The sequence below is a fragment of the Piliocolobus tephrosceles genome, chromosome X (genome assembly GCF_002776525.5).
Source record: "Piliocolobus tephrosceles isolate RC106 chromosome X, ASM277652v3, whole genome shotgun sequence".
Lineage (NCBI taxonomy): Eukaryota > Metazoa > Chordata > Mammalia > Primates > Cercopithecidae > Piliocolobus > Piliocolobus tephrosceles.
Genome location: NC_045455.1, coordinates 7179996 through 7196414, shown reverse-complemented (window position 1 = coordinate 7196414; position 16419 = coordinate 7179996). Strand labels below are relative to the sequence as shown.

The 16419-nt window shown below is 41.3% G+C and overlaps 1 protein-coding gene and 1 long non-coding RNA gene across 3 annotated transcripts in view; both read left to right on the top strand.

Moving 5' to 3' along the window:
• The window catches only part of LOC111546304, a 211934-nt gene that overhangs the window by 88396 nt on the left and 107119 nt on the right, over positions 1-16419 (top strand). The gene's annotated exons all lie outside the window — the stretch shown is intronic.
• Positions 11992-15235, top strand: LOC116418593 (ATP synthase F(0) complex subunit C1, mitochondrial-like). Its single transcript, XM_031934959.1, has 2 exons — positions 11992-12014; positions 14953-15235. The coding sequence occupies exons 1-2, from the start codon at positions 11992-11994 to the stop codon at positions 15233-15235; spliced, it is 306 nt and encodes a 101-aa protein (XP_031790819.1).

Sequence of the window (16419 nt, the reverse complement as noted above, 5' to 3'; positions counted from 1 at the left end):
ATTCTGCTTCCCATGGCAGACATCACTAATTAATTCTTGCACTCTTTGATGCTGAGTCTAACACCAAAATCTTTCTCCACACGAGACTCCAGGTATTGCTAACGATATGTCCGAATTAGAATTTAAATTGAAACCTATTTGTCACCTGTGCTTTTAAATTGTTGCCAGTTATTTTAAGGCAGTCGTAGTCAATGATGAAATACATTGTTGGAAATATAACCTGCAAACAAAGCATCAAAGTCTAGAATGGAAAAATAACATAAACAGCAAAAAAGTGTGTTTGGCGAAATTACAAATTTTTATAAATTACAAAGACAAACTTGATTTTTTTTTGACAGTGATGGCATGAAGATTTATTTTCTCAAGGTCAAATGGTCACTTAGGTTAAGCAAGAAATTCTTTAACAGAGATTTTGTGGGTAGCAAGAAGGTCTTCACGGGCGAACTTTGCTCTGGTGTGTCAAGGCTGCCCACCAAGAGCCACGTTTGTGTATAGTCCCCAAAACTGAAGAGAAATGAAAGACAACTGTGAAAGTGATAGACCGTCTTCTGGAACAATGGTTGAGAAGGAAGACCCTGGGCATCTGCCTGGGTTGCTGAAATAAATCAGAAAATTCACCCTGAGTCAGGAGTTTGCTGAAAGTAAAACGTGTCTCCAATTGGGATTGACAGTCACCAGATTTGTGGAAGTCAAAAACTCTGTTCCCTTTTATGTCCAAAGGATCTAGAAAACTCTGGAAACTTCTTTAATAGAGAGACTCCTCTAAAATCAAAGGTCTTGGATTACTTTGGGGGCCTTGCTTCTGAACCAGGAAGTCTGGGAGCGAGTCTGGCGATCTGTGGTGCTATGTAATTCTGAAACACACTCCCCAGGTGATTCTGATGCATGTTAAGGTTTGGAAACACTGATCTAAGGCTGGTTTATTTAACTTTGATTTGCACAGCACTTTCCCCACCCCCACTCAGACTGTTAAACAATGCAGTGGTCCGGGTGGGGCTTGACTGCATTGGTTGTTGCTTCCTGGGCGGTGATCCAGTATCTAAGCAGTGAAACTGATTTGCAGTGAATAGTGAAGCAGAGACAGGCAGCCACAGGCAGGGAGAACCCAGAGGGCAGTGAGCAGTAGGAGCTTTGCTGGACATTGAACCCCAGTGTTACCTGTTACCCATTCACCAGGAGACTTGGAATGCCGCTGACAGGGGTGGCCGCAGGCTTCTGTTTAATACCATGGCAATGCTTACCTGACTTCTGACTGCTGCCAAGACAGATGTGGCCCAGAGAATAGCCAATAGCCATTGCAAGGAGACTGTTGGGTCTTTATGCCTGATTGGCTGCTTGATCCTGAAGCGCTTTCACACAAGAGTACTTTTATGATCTCATCTTAGAACAAAAATGCCTTTATCCAACTTACTCAGTATGACTGCGTTCAGGTGACTTTTAGTTTTTCCAGAAATCAAAATCACTCTCGAAGGAGGAAGTTTTGCTGTTACAGAGTGATTGTTAATACTGAACGTCAACTTGATTGGATTGAGGGGTGCAAAGTGTTGATCCTCGGTGTGTCCGTGAGGGTGTTGCCAAAAGAGGTTAATATTTGAGTCAGTGGGCTGGGAAAGCCAGACCCACCCTTAATCTAGGTGGGCACAATCTAATCAGCTGCCAGCACAGCGAAAATATAAAACAGGCAGAAAAACATGAAAAGACTAGAGTGACCTAGCCTCCCAGCCTACATCTTTCTTCCATGCTGATTGCTTCCTGCCCTCCAACACTGGGCTCTAAGTTCTTCGGTTTTGGGACTTGGACTGGCTCTCCTTGCTCCTCAGCTTGCAGATGGCCTATTGTGGGACCCTGTGATTGTGTAAGCTAATACTTAATAAACTCCCCTTTATCTATCTATCTATCTATCTATCTATCTATCTATCTATCTATTCATCCTGTTAGTTCTGTCCCTCTAGAGAGCCCTGACTAATACACAGAGACAGCTGGAAAAAAAAAGTAAGACATGGTCTTGAAGGTGGCTCAAGGCGGTGGAGACATGTGGGGAAGCAGAGACTTTCAGATGAGTTCTGGGAAGGCTGAAGCAGCCATGTGAGTGTCCATGCTCTGGCGGGTTAGGCATTGCCATGCCTGGTCATTGATGGGTGTATCCTGCATGGTTTGGTATATGCAAATGACCTCAGAGAACAAGAGAGGAGGGGACAAAGAAACCAAGAGCTCAAGAAAGAAACTGCTCTGTTTGCAGTTTTGTCGAAGACCACCTCGTTAGCCTTTCACAAAACCGCTCTGTTGGAGCGAAAGGAACTGGTGATACCATTGTGGTTCAGTGAGTCAGCCCGCTCCCCATAGGCAGGGAACCAGACTCCATGAAATGTTAATTATCTACTAGAAGAAAACAGTTTATTTTACAGAATTTCAAAAACAAAAACTCAATTCCTGAGCAGACTCTGTTATTTGACTCCCTTAACTTACATTGAGATACGCTCAATAAAAGTACATGAAAAAATTGATCTTTTAAAATGAGACAACGTATGTTCTTTACTCATATGGTTTAGGAACCATAACACCTACACACACAGTGATTGAGTTTCAGTCAGAAAGGTGCTATAAAATGACATTTCCTCCCACCAAGTTTAGATTGCCTATGCAGTTCTAGAGAGAAGTATTAATCTTCAGCACAAGATGATCGACTCCATTCCAGCAAGATCACATTGTTCTTTTATTTTCTTTGGTTATTTTATCAGCTTAGCTTCTATTGTTTCTCCAGTGATAAATTGTACTTTTATTCATTTCTTTATTTTATGGAGTGCAGAGTCATAGTAATTTCCTTGTTCCAGTTCCATTAACTTCCTGATAGTATTGTTTAAGGTCTCCAGGCCCTGATGTGTAATCCAACTGTTTCCCTAATATGTGGGAAGCAGCAAACTCCTTGTTTATGTCATAAACAACTCTTGCTATAGTTTTCCTTTTTCTTCATCTTTTCCCATGGAAATTCTGGCATGAGCTTAGCTCAGTATTCAATGGCTTAGCATAAGCCTGGTGTATAGAGAGCCTTTCTGGAGTGTTTGAGAACTGAATAGAGTAACTAGGACTGGCCTGGAGTATCATACTTATCCCACCAACCAAGTTAAGCTTCAAAATTTGGAAAAGAGATCACATACACCAGAATTATTTTCATGTTCATATCTCAGTAGATTCCGCAAACTATCTACACTAGATTTTTTCCCCCACTTTTCTCAAGTCCTTGATTCTACCCACACCTTCCACTATTTCACTCTACAAATTAAACCTCATTTCATTGTAGAAATTAAGGTCATCTGACCAATGTGCTTTCAGCTTTCCCTCCATCTCAGAATTCCTCTATATTGCTCCTGTCCTCTCTGCTTCAAATCTAAACCTAGAACCAGCATGGCTTTTCTTGGCCAAAGTGAATCCACTCACCTGTGCTCCAGAGGGCACTGTTTAATCCACCATCTCTTCTTTTTCTTTTCTCTCTCTCTTTTTTTTTTTTTTTTTTGAGACAGAGTCTTGCTCTATTGCCCAGGCCGTATGTACTGCGGTGGTGCGATCTCAGTTCACCGCAATCTCTGCCCCCTGGTTCCAATGATTCTCCTGCCTCAGCCCCCCAAGTAGCTGGGAATACCACCACACCTGGCTAATTTTTGTATTGTTAGTAGAGATGGGATTTCACCATGTTGGCCAGGCTGGTCTAGAACTCCTGACCTCAGGTGATCTGCCTACCTCAGCCTCCCAAAGTGCTGGGAGTACGGGGATGAGCCACCATGCCCGGCCTCACCATCCTTTCTTTATACTCTTAATTTCTCATGTTCTTTGCCCTCACTATCAACATTTTCCATTTTGGAGAGGTCACTTATGCATTCTGTCTTTATTTTCTTATCTCCTGGTCCATTTTCAAATACACTATAAATCTAATTTGATCCCCAAACTCCTCCATCAATGTTCAGAGCTGAGATTCTGGCTTGGGATGAAGCAGGCAGTGATGTGGGAGTGGGAAAATGCAGAGGAAAACTGGAGGTGGGGAAACCTGTTAATGGCAATCATAAGTCTAAGGAAGCAAGAGGCAATGAAGCTCTGTGTTAAGGGTTTCAGGGTAGGAGAGCTTGGGTAGAAAACGCTGTGCCCATCAAATCTTCAGCTGCTTTGCTACTACTGGGGGCATGCTGTGTTTTCAACTTGAATGTTGAAGGAAATGTTGGCATTATTTACAAATATGGGGCAAAAGGGGGAGAATCTGAGTACAAGTGCGTGGGGCTAATGAGAAATTCATATTAGGCAAGTTGAATTTGTGGGGATGGTTGGATGATGAGAGACAAAAGTTGGAACTTTGCATTTAGGGCAGGAGAAGGAAATGAGGGTGAAAGACACAGACTTTCAAGTCTACTGCATGAAAGGGAGCCTTTCCACTATAACTGCAAGTTTCCTGAGAAGGGATGTAAATAGATAGACAGAAGATGGCGTACGACAGAGCTTTAGAGAAATTCTGCCAGGGACCGGTGGAAAAGGCTTCAAAGCAGAATGCAAGGGAATAATTCAGGACCCTGTAAACCAGGACTAGTTTCCAAAGAAGTACAGTCAGCAGAGTCAAATCATGCAGAGACTCAGCAGCAGCAGACATGGGAGGAGCCCCAGAAATCTGGCCATGGAGAAGTCACTCATTCTGTTGTTCGGGAAGAGGTGGCCGGGCCTGCACAGCAGGCTGAGCACTGTTTTAGATAATGGACTAGAGATTCCATCGAATCAACAGTGAATTCTGTCCCTGCCTTTAGGGAATGCACTTTCAAATGATGGCGGCAGAAAATTAACAAGGAATTACAATTCAACTTGGTAAGTGCAATAGCAAAGAAAAAGCAGGGTGTCCTTGCCTCCAATATTAAGTGGGTGGATTTGGGGACCTCTCAGTCCTCTCTCTACTAATAAAGGCTCTGCAACCAGACTGCCTGAATCTCAATTATGGCTCAGCCACTTAGCTGTGGGATCTGCGGCAAATTGTGTCACTGCTCTCTGCTTCAAATTCCTCATTGGTAGTAAAAAATGATAATGATGATAATAACTATATTTACATTACGGGTTTGTGGTAAGGACTAAATATGTTAAAACATGTAACATATCAGGGCTACCCATGATTAACAGCCACCAAACATCTATGGCACTTTTAGAAGCCTTATGAAATAGGCATTATGATCACGTGTGTTTCTGCAGGTGAGGAAATGGACGCACACAGAGGCGAAGCAGCTTCCCCAAAGGCACATGGCTAAAAGTGGTTGTCTCCTTGTCACGGTGTTTTGAGGGAGGGATTCCTACATTAGGAATTTGAAGATGGTCAAACATGTGACACTGGACCCCGGCGAAGTGGGGCAGACAGCGATTTCATTGTCACATATGCTCACAGCGTAGGGAAGAGGACAGCGGACAGTCTGCAGGGCTACGCAATGGTTCAAGAACAGAGTGGACAGTCAGGGCCTGTGAGAGGTGGGTTTGTAGTAACAAGAAGGGGACTTGGCCCTGGTCCTTGCTGTGGTCATGGGGGTGAGTGGTTTGTATGTATAATTCTGCAGGCTGGCAGGGAACCAAAACCTACTACCCAAAGATAAGCAGGAACTGTGCCTGGTCCCTGGTGAATTCGTGTTTTTGGCTAGGGGACCTTACCTGTGGGAGCAGAGTGGGGAGGGAAACTTGTGGTCATTTGAAACTTGATTTTATCAGATGTCAAAGCAGCACTTAATATTGACCCCCAATTTCAGGGCTTATACCTCAGTGACCTAGTGGTGATTAGGGCCCAGGTATTCTGGGTCCAGGTCCAAGTGCATCTACACTATCCTGTAGTTTCTAAAATTCAGACAAAACATTTTCTTTTGAACACATCTTACATTCTCCATCTCGACAACGTTTGTTCAAGCCTATCTCTTTGCCTGGAATTCCCTCTTGATTCTCAACTCGGCTTTTGAGATCTTGTCTGCCAAGGTCTATCTCAAATGCCAGTTACTTGGCAAAGCTGCTTCGGTCAGATGTGGCCCCTTCTGTGTTTCCAGCACATTGTACGTGGAAAGAACGTGCCAGAAAATCATGACTCAGTCTCTGACTTTGCTGTTTGTTTGTTACATACTCTTGGGAAAATGAGCTTGATTACCCTCATTTTTCCCATTTTTCCAGCGGGGATAATAATTTCCCTTTGAGATGGTATTATAAGATTATTCTTGAAAACACATGTATAGTACTCACTATTTAGAAGTCACACAATAAATATGAATTCCTTTATCTTAAATGACTTTGTATCTCTACTGACCCCGGTATTATTATGCTTCATACTACAATTACTTGTTTGTTTTATTCACTCCCACTAGGCCATAAGCTTGAGAGACGGTATTTTATACTTTTATCTTTCACATCTTTGTCCCGGTTATTTGCTGCTCACCATCACTTCCAAAGTGAAAGGGTGGGCTGGGTGCAGTGGTTCATGCCTGTAATCCCAGCACTTTGGGAGGCTGAGGTGGGTGGCTCACTTGAGGTCAGGAGTTCAAGACCAGCCTAGTCAACATGGTGAAACCTCATCTCTACTAAGAATACAAAAAATTAGCTGGGCATGGTGATGGGCGCCTGTAATCCCAGCTACTTGGGAGGCTGAGGCAGAATAACTGCTTGAACCTGGGAGGCAGAGGTGGTAGTGAGCTGAGATCACACCACTGCATTCCAGTCTGGGTGACACAGTGAAAATCCATCTCAAAACAAAGAAACAAACAGTTGCTTCAACTGCAGATAATGTCTTTTATTTCTAAAATGCACATGCCTGGGAGACATAGCACAAGAATATGAATCCATGTTATATCACATACATCGATATTTTGGTGAAACTGACATATCCAATCCCAAACTAGATTTAACCGGAGTAGTTTTCAGAACCTGAAGAGGGGCAGGCATGACATGGAAGAAGAAAAGCAGGTGTCAAAAGATGAGTCTTGGGCTTCTACGGTAACATCTGTGTCTTTATCATTTTATCGCATAGATTTGGGAATGGTAAGAAAATACAGCTCAAACATATTATTTGTGCTATTTACCCATGAATAATGTAAAACGTATGATAAAGAAATATGAAACTGTCATGGGAAAGAGAGGTTTGAATTTTCTAAAGATTGAAAAGATTTGTGTCACAGTGTTTATTCTTCATTAATGTTAGAGGAATAGATGTATTAATTCATGAAGAGAATGAAAGACAGAATGTCAGGGCTTATTATATTTTTCTTATGCAGTCTCTGATAAAGTATATGATTTGGCATGAAGGAGACATCTCATTTCTCTTTCTTTTAGTTTTTGATGAATAAAATGAAAGAGATAGTAATTGGCTGTCTTTAAATGGTAGCATTGGCCATCAAAAATGGACCAAAGGGCATGATAAAGAGGGCATTGGGTTTTAGGGTCACTAAATGCTTGTCTCCAAATGAGTACAAAGTGGGAAAGAAATATTTCCTTGTGGTGCTAAGGTTTTAGAGGAGAGTGAGAATCACTGGCTAGCTGCATTAATTGGTTCAGCATTATGTAATGCTAATGGTTTTGAAGCCTGAGTAAGAAATCTCAGCTGTCAGAAAAACTGCACAACTGAAAGTAATTACAGAAGTTTGAAGGAATCCAAACCATTTTCATAATCCATTGGTTCTTGTCCAACCAGGGTATCCTCTCTTTTTTTTTGACTGTGTGAAATATTATGCAGTTTGCTCTAAAAGTCTTAGATATAATTTGTCCAAATTTCTTCCCAACTCTTCCATAAGTTATCAGTTAAAAGTTTCCTTTCAACAAATGAATTACGCTGCAGAAATTACTGAAGCCACCTGAAATCCTTTTTGAAACAAAGCAGAGTAAATAATTGTCCCACTGCATAAATAGATAAATGACACAGGCTGCTGACATAATTTGCTACCTATTGAATTATTATCATTTCAAAGCTTATCAATCTTTTCTTCACTGTTCCATTCTATTTTGCTAATGACAGGGAAGGAGCTAAGAACATTTGAATTAATTATGCAAATAAATTCGTATTAATCTTTCTAGAAGTTGGGGTGCTCATTTTAGTATCAGTAAAGCTATTTCCATGGCTGTTTGTGGAGATAATAGATGACAGAAAAATAGAGTATTATAATAGACTGAGAAAAATATCTTTGAATTACAACAAATAAGATTTAATTTAGGCTTAACCCAGGACATTTCCGTCTGGTAGATGAAGGCTGTAGTTTTTTGGACCTCATTTATAGTCTAATTATGAATAGACATGGGAAAGAGGAACCTGGGGTGGGGTGGAGCATATTAATGAATTTTCATGCTTTTCCTTTTTTGCAAAAGTGAAATATGTAATATTTAGAGTTATAAGTAAAATTTTGGGGAGGCTTATCAAGAGTCTTCAGAATCATTTTTCTAGAGCCGTTTCCGAGATGAGGATCAGCAGACGTCTCATCTGACTGATGTAATCAGGAGAAGCGGCTGCGGGCCTGACAAGTAATGTTCTGAATTTGTATGCTGGGCTAGGGGATGGGGCAGGATTCTTGTGCAGACAGAAATAACTGGACAACCATTATCGCTTCAGGACTGAGCAGGGTAAAGTAGAAGCCTGCAAATTATATGCTTGGAAATTCTCTTGGCCAAAAATCTAGCAATGAAACTTTTGTGATAAGCCTCTTCTCCAAGTTTAGTATTCTTTTGTTATTAAAACTGCTTGGGAAGATATAGTTAGTTTGACGTTCTGAGGAAAACTAATCATTCGTTACCAACTTCAAATAGAAAATGGAAGTATTAGTAAAAGAGAATGAAGACTATGAACTAAACATTTCAATGAGTATTCAATATAAACATAGTTATATTTTTGGAAGGGAAAGTGTGGAAAAGTGTTAGAGTCATAATTACAAAGCCTACATTTTTCTGGCATACGGAAGAGTCAAAGATTTATGTGTTAATCTAAAATCTGACTGGTGTTTGCAGGCCAGATTCAGAATAGGGGCTGAATCTCTATCCATCTTTGTGTTCCCAGGGTCTAGCGCAGGGGCAAAGAGTAGGGGTTCCATGAATGATTGCTAGGCAGCATAAATAATTTTAAATTACAGGAAACCCCCAAGCCTGATTCTAGCCAATAATGCCAACTGCACTTCCTACTAAATCTTTTATTCATGCACTCAACCCCTTTTTCAATTGAGTTGTTTGAATTTCATCTCTTTTTGATACTATATTTATGAAGCCATGGAATCAATTATTTTGTTCTTAACATGCTTTTTGGTACCAAGATATTATACATGACAGTGAAAATGGGGTAGAAAATCAATGTCAAGTAAATGACTTTGTGAGTGATTGACTACACGCTGAATCCAATGGATGCAATGTCTTACCCCCAAAGGCTAGAGCATTGGAGGACAGCATGAAGCTGCCCCAGAAGATAGGTTGATCCACATCTGACACAGAGACTGCTGAGAAGTACACCTGTCCTGTGTCATTCATAGGCCCAAGGGGAGTCCTATGAGGTCATTACTAACAGTGACACCCAGAAAGACTCTCTCACGCTGTCAATCACGGTTGGCTGTGCCTCAGTTGATGGGTGCCCAAGTGTCTTACCTGGGTGAAGCAGACTGGGTCCATGTGGTTTAGGCTCTGTATTTCAAAGGAAAACACAGCGGCCTGGTAACTGAAGTGTACATTGAGCAGTTTGTTGAAAATCAAGTAAACAACACTACTTAAACAGCAACAACAACAACAACCAACCTTTTGAATTTTTTAGTTTGTTATAAAGGTATCATTTCTATCTTCTGCCCCTATTGTATGGTTTTGAGAAGAGAGAAGAGAAGGTATAAATTCCATGAGGCGGGGAGCATTCCTGTTTTGCTCATTGCCATATTTTCAGTGGCCAAGAGAGTGCCAGACATACAGTAGATACTTAAGCAGTATGTGTTGAGTGAATATTGGATAGGGTGAGAGAAATATGGAAATAAGGCTGAGTATTTGGCTGGGTAATCAACACTTGGATATATATTTTTTTCGTCTTTTCTTGCATTGATTTTTTCTAATCTTTTAAACCTATTTTTTATGTACCTCGTATGTTTAAGGTCCTATACAAGGCACTTTGAAGTTCTTGGAGAGTTTCCTCATACATTTGTATTAATTTACTTATTTATCCACTTAACAAATATTTGTTGTTCATTTAACAAAGTATGTATCACTATTGAATTTTTTTCCAAAAATAGTACCATTTTAACTCTTATCCTCTAATGCAATTATAGTTTGGAAGCAAAGATCAAGCAGTAAAAAATAGTGAGAAGGATCTAAACTGATCAAAAAGATGTAATAACATGGACCATTAATCCCACAAAGTAGCGTATTCCACTGAGGAATATTAAATTGTAGAAAGAACAGTTGATATTTTATTATATCACCCTAGACACTGTCAAAGAAGAATAGTTGATGCCAAATTGGCTAAAGGAAGATTTAATCATAAGATCTTTTGAGAATAAAAAGTTTGAATAGATGATATAAAAATACAACTTTTGACTGATTTCATTGCAGTAGTTAATATAAATAGTTATTATGCTATGTGACCTAGAGCCCAGTAAAATAGAATTTTTTAGTCTTGAAGTTTCAGATTACCTTTATGCCTTAATAGGTTTAAAAGCTTAAAACATTTGACTTAACTAATATCAAATACCTCTTAATGAATATAAACGATTCAGGAAGAAAACAAGAATCCTAATAGATTCCCATTTGAAATTGGAAGGTACATTAAAGTCATTATGTCCAAATTTCCTATCTTCTGGGAAGGAAATTGAGGTCAAGGGAGGGCAAGTGACTGATTCAGCATTGCACATGTAGGATACATGGCTTCTACTATAGTTTTCTCTGCACCATACAGCCATACTTCCATTGCACATTAATACACTAGCTTTCTAGTCCAACACAATCTTGCTTGACTTTGAACTGTCTAACTTAACGAATTTATCATGTTATTCCCATATTGACTCTCAAGACCAAAGCTTTCCCCACATCAACAGGAATCTCCCTGAACCCTATTGCCAGATAGGGTTTGTTTTGAGTACAATGAAATATGACTAGTTGGAAACTTATCTGAATTTAAATGTGATTGGCTCAAAGAGTGGAGCCAATATTTCTTCTCATTCATTCCATTTGGGGAACCATGTCATAGATAAGGAGACTGAGGCCCATGGAAGGTCTTGGAGTAAGTGTGTGGCAGAGCTGCTATTGAAATCCCAGGCTACATCCTCCACCTAGGATGGGTAATTTTGTGTGTCAACTTGGCTAGGCCATAAAGTCCAGTTTTGTTTGGTCAAATATAAATCCTAACATTGCCGTGGATGTATGTTTTAGATGTGATTAAGATTTAAATCAGGCCGGGCGCGGTGGCTTAAGCCTGTAATCCCAGCACTTTGGGAGGCCGAGACGGGCGGATCACGAGGTCAGGAGATCGAGACCATCCTGGCTAACACAGTGAAACGCCGTCTCTACTAAAAAATACAAAAATCTAGCCGGGCGAGGTGGCGGGCGCCTGTAGTCCCAGCTACTCCGGAGGCTGAGGCAGGAGAATGGCGTGAACCCGGGAGGCGGAGCTTGCAGTGAGCTGAGATCCGGCCACTGCATTCCAGCCCGGGCGACAGAGCGAGACTCTTAAATCAGTAGACTTGAAGTAGATGACCCTGTATGATTTGGGTAGGCGTCATCTAATCAGCCAATGGATTTAAGAGAAAAGACTAAGGTTTCTTGAAAAAGAAAAAAATTCTCTTCAAGTGTTGAACATAGAATGTCTGACTGAGTTTCCAGCTTGCTTCCCTGCAAAATTTGGACTTAAGGTCACAACATTTTCACTCTTCCCTGAATTTCCAGCCTTGGGGGCTAATGCAGGTTTTGGACTTGTCACTTCTACAACCATATGAGCCAATTCTCTAAAGCTTCTTTCTCTCTATCTTCTGTGGATTCTGTTTCTCTGGAGTACCTTGACCAATGTCCTTGCATGCTCTTTCTGTGTACTTTTTGGTGTCCTAAAGCTAGACTTCGAAGTGAGAAAAAAAAAAAAAAATCCGCTATGGAGACCATGAGCCGTTGCAGGAGGACTAGCTGCAGAGCTGTGACTCCATTTGAGAGGAGGATACCCGGAGAGGCCAGGCCTTACCCAGAGATCAAGGTGGCAGCATTGGAGCCGGGTTTTGACAGGCGCAGCTGCAGATGCTCACAGGACAAGCAGCACTGGAAGACAAATCACCAGAGCCCTCCACGAAGCCCCTGATGGGACAGATTGGACTTAAGAACAGCAGTATCAACAAAGAGCATTTTCAGGAAAAGAAGCTCTGCCATGCTTGTTTAACTAAAAAAAAAAAAAGATATATGAGAAGACAGTTTGCAGAATGCCTTTTTAGAAGAAAAAAAAAATTCCTTCTACGCAAAGTAAAACATCAACACTCTTGAATAGAAAGGAATTTAGATTCTGAACTAAATGGTTTAATGAGGGACAGATAATAAGAAGTGTGAATTGAAACTAATTGGTGTTTCAGATCACTGAACTGGTTGAAAAACCATTTGTGATGAGGTCTGTATAAGTTAACAGTCGCTTTTAAATGCCTAATTAAACATCGTTCTGTCCCTAGTGAGAATAAAAAAATGTATTGTTGCTCATTGCTCTATACTTAACCAAATGATTAAAGTGGGTAATCTGAACAGATTTATTTTTTGTGTGTGGTAAAAGCTCTTTTTTCCCCAGAGTAGGCTGATGTAGGTAGCCGTTGGACAATGACACATTGTGTCACATACAGACGAGAATGCCACCTCGCAGTGAGCATGCATAATGGGATAATGTGAGAAAAAGGCACGAGATTCTTGTTGAACAAAAGGAAAAATAAAGAGACAAGGTGAGAGGTGGCTGGGTCGTGGCTGATTTATTTTTTCTCTCCTGGGAGTAATAATTAAAAGGGTATCAATAAGAGGATTTAAAAAATTATGCTATTTGGGCGCTAAGGATTAAGGGCACGAGTGTTTGCAATGAATTATATTCAAGAGAGATCAAGGTTTAATACTTGTAATTTCATTTTACTGTGGGCTGAAGCCCTCTGGAATTCAATGAAAAGGGTATTAAGAGGATAGTGGGACAGATAGGGGACTGGAAAGGGGTCAGAAGGGCTTGCTCTGGGGCTATCACCTGTGGAATCATTTTCTGGGTTTAGGGATGGAAAAGCTGGTGTGGAAATGGAGTGATTTCTGAAGGTAAGTGTCCAGGAGGAGCAGCCTACAAGGCAGAGGGAGTCTCACGGCATCGACTTTCCTTCCATCTCCTCACTTTCCACCTCCTTCTCTTCCTCCCACTGCAGTTTCATGCCTTGGTGTAAAGCAGGCCATTTCTCTATGGTCTAGTTTTACACCCATAGCTGCAAAACAGTGAAAGAAAAAAAAGTTTTTTCTGTAATTAACTTCCCTAAATGTTTTCAAGGTAGTTTATTTGACTCTGCCTGAGCATAAGGTCAGGGGAATATTTTTTTCTATAATTCCAGAAAACAAAACAAACAAGAACCCAACACCAAAGGTGTTAAGAAAAAAAAAGAGAATCAGTTAGATTTTTCAAAAATATATTCCAGTAAAAACTCTAATGTTACTTGTGCAACTCTTTATTGTGTGTGGAAACGTCGTCTGATGGTGCAGGTGTTAATGAGTGACTTCTTTGAGAGGAGAACATGAAGAAAGGTGGGGAAAAGGAGCCAGGAGCCTGCTGGAAAGATCAGGGTGAAGGAAGAGGTACTCACAAGGTTACCGTATGTAGGCTTCACCTTCCTCTTTCTCCTACTCTCACCTTTGCTGAGAACCAAAGTCTTGGTGGCAAGTTCAGGTATTCAAGAGAATAAGCTCTATCTATTATGTACGGAGCCTGTATATTTATTTAGATTTGCATATTTGTATGTATATTCATTACTGCTTTTTTTTTTTTTTTCCTTAAAGACAGAGTCTCACTCTTTTTCCCTTAAAGATAGAGTCTCACTCTGTCACGCAGGCTGGAGTGCAGTGGTGCAATCATGGCTCACTGTAGTCTCGAACTTCTGGACTCCAGTGACCCTCTTGCCTCAGCCTCCTGAGTAGCTGGGACTACAGACACATGCAACCACATCGGGTCAATTAAAAATTTTTTTTTTTTTTTAGAAGTGGGTTCTCACTATATTGCCCAGGCTGGTCTCAAAGTCCTGGCCTCAAGCAACCCTCCCTCCTCAGCCTCCCAAAGAGCTAGGATTACAGGTGTGAACCAACTTGCCCAGCCCATCCATTACTTAATGGCATTTCCTTGCTCTGTTCCTCTAATCAGTCATTTGCTTCTAACAGCGCTCAGGGTTTCTTGTATACGATTTGCATTGATGTCTATTGAGTCAACCGATCAATAGCAGTCCTGGCTTCTGAGATAGTTGGTTTTGCAGTTGGCCTCAGGCCATGCCAGTTTGTTTTCCCTTCTGAAGTGGATTACGACATGGGTGCTTTGGCTGTTCTACCTTCTTGACCACTGCTGGATCCGCTGCTTTAAGCCAATGAGCCCACCTGTCTGGACATCGAGGTGTGACTTTTCTTTGAGAAAGAGTACATTCTTTCTCAAATCCCAATTTAAGCCCCTGTGGCTTAATGAAACACCCACCCCACCAACCCCCCAACAACTGTTGGAACAAAGACTCTCATAACCAATGTTTCAACTGTATTGTTCTGAAGCTTTATTTCCATCTTCCTCCATGCAGCAAAAGTCCCAATAAAGTAAACAGAAGAAAAGAGCTGGAGTGCTGAGACCAAGGGCTAAAGCTGGGAGACTGAAACAGCGCAGACCACCAGGGCATTACTCATTTCTCCAGCTTGGAGCCGCTGTTGTACCTGGGGTCTAATCTGGCTTGTGTCTGCCTCCTTCTTGAATAGCCCAGAGAATTCATCTAAACAGTTTTCCTACAGCAGCTGCCCACTCCGGGTAGTCAGATGGGAGTTCCAGACCAGCGTTGTCTCCCGGGACATTGACATAGCAGCCAAGTTGATTGGTGCTGGGGCAGCCACAGTTGGTGTGGCTGGTTCAGGTGCTGGCATTGGAATGGTGTTTGGCAGCTTGGTCATTGCTTGTGCCAGGAACCTGTCTCTCAAGCAGCAGCTCTTCTCCTGTGCCATTCTGGGCTTTGCTCTGTCTGAGGCCATGGGGCTCTTCTGTCGAATGGTTGCCTTCCTCATCCTCTTTGCCATGTGAGGCTCCGTGGGGGTCACCTGCCTGTGTGTGCTGCTGTGACTCCATGCCATTCCTGGTTCTACAGTGTGCTAAGCTTTACCATTAAACACAACGTTTCTCTAAAAAACAAAAAAAAAAGAAAGAAATGAGCTAGTGGAGTGGAGGCTGTCCCACCCCCACCTCTCATGCCCAGGAGAAGGGCCTGCTGGCCTCAGTCACACTGGTCGCTGCAGCACGAGTGAGGAAGAAGAACCCTGTAAGGGCTGTATGGGAGAACGCGTCCCTCCCTCAACAAGGACGGCTTCCCCGTTTCGGTGTTGCTTCCCAGAGAAAGCACACCTGGACTCAGGCTCTCAGCCCTGGAGAAGCCGCATTGCCACTCTCCTGGAGTGAAAACAGTCTAGAGATGTGATCTACCCGAACAGCTTTAACATACTCCTCTACCGTATAGAAAGGAACAAGGGCTCAGCAACAAAACTGTTGGGAAGCCAAGAATCACAGGGTTAGTTCAGTCATATGGGATTCAACACTAGAGGACAGTTTTGATTATATTTCTTTCACATTTTACATACTCAGTAGAGGCTGTGAAGGGTCTGAAGGCCTTCTGTTCTGCCAGGGAAATGGAGGGCTTGATGACCAGGCCCTGGGGTGCTCAGCTGAGAATGACTCCTGCCATCAGGACCCACCTCTTGACTTTTCCCAGGAACTGACGTTTGTTCTTTCGCTTCTAACTTCCCTTTATTTCCCAGCGTTACACACTCTTTGATGATCGAGCTTCCTTTATGATCTGTGCCCTGTGGAGTTCTCTCCTGACTAGATGAAGAGTTGAACAGGCTTAATAAATCATTAATATAATACAAAATATTTGAAACAATAATGCCACAATTTGACTACTAGATTATATCTAGACAGCTAGAGAGAAATTTAAATACTAAGGGAGTTAAGTGAACACTTTTACAACTAATATGATTAGTTCATATATTTTTCAAAACAGTAGATGATAAAGCAGATATGGAAAAATTCAAAATTACAAGAAGATTAAAAATATTTTATTTTTAAGCACATTTTTTCAGATACTATAATATCTAGAGTTAATGATTTTTGTTATAAATTGCTAAACATGTTTAATTTCTAAATACAAAGTCGGAAACCTGTAAACCAAAGGTTTGTCATTTAAAACGATCAATTATTGTTTTAGACATGTT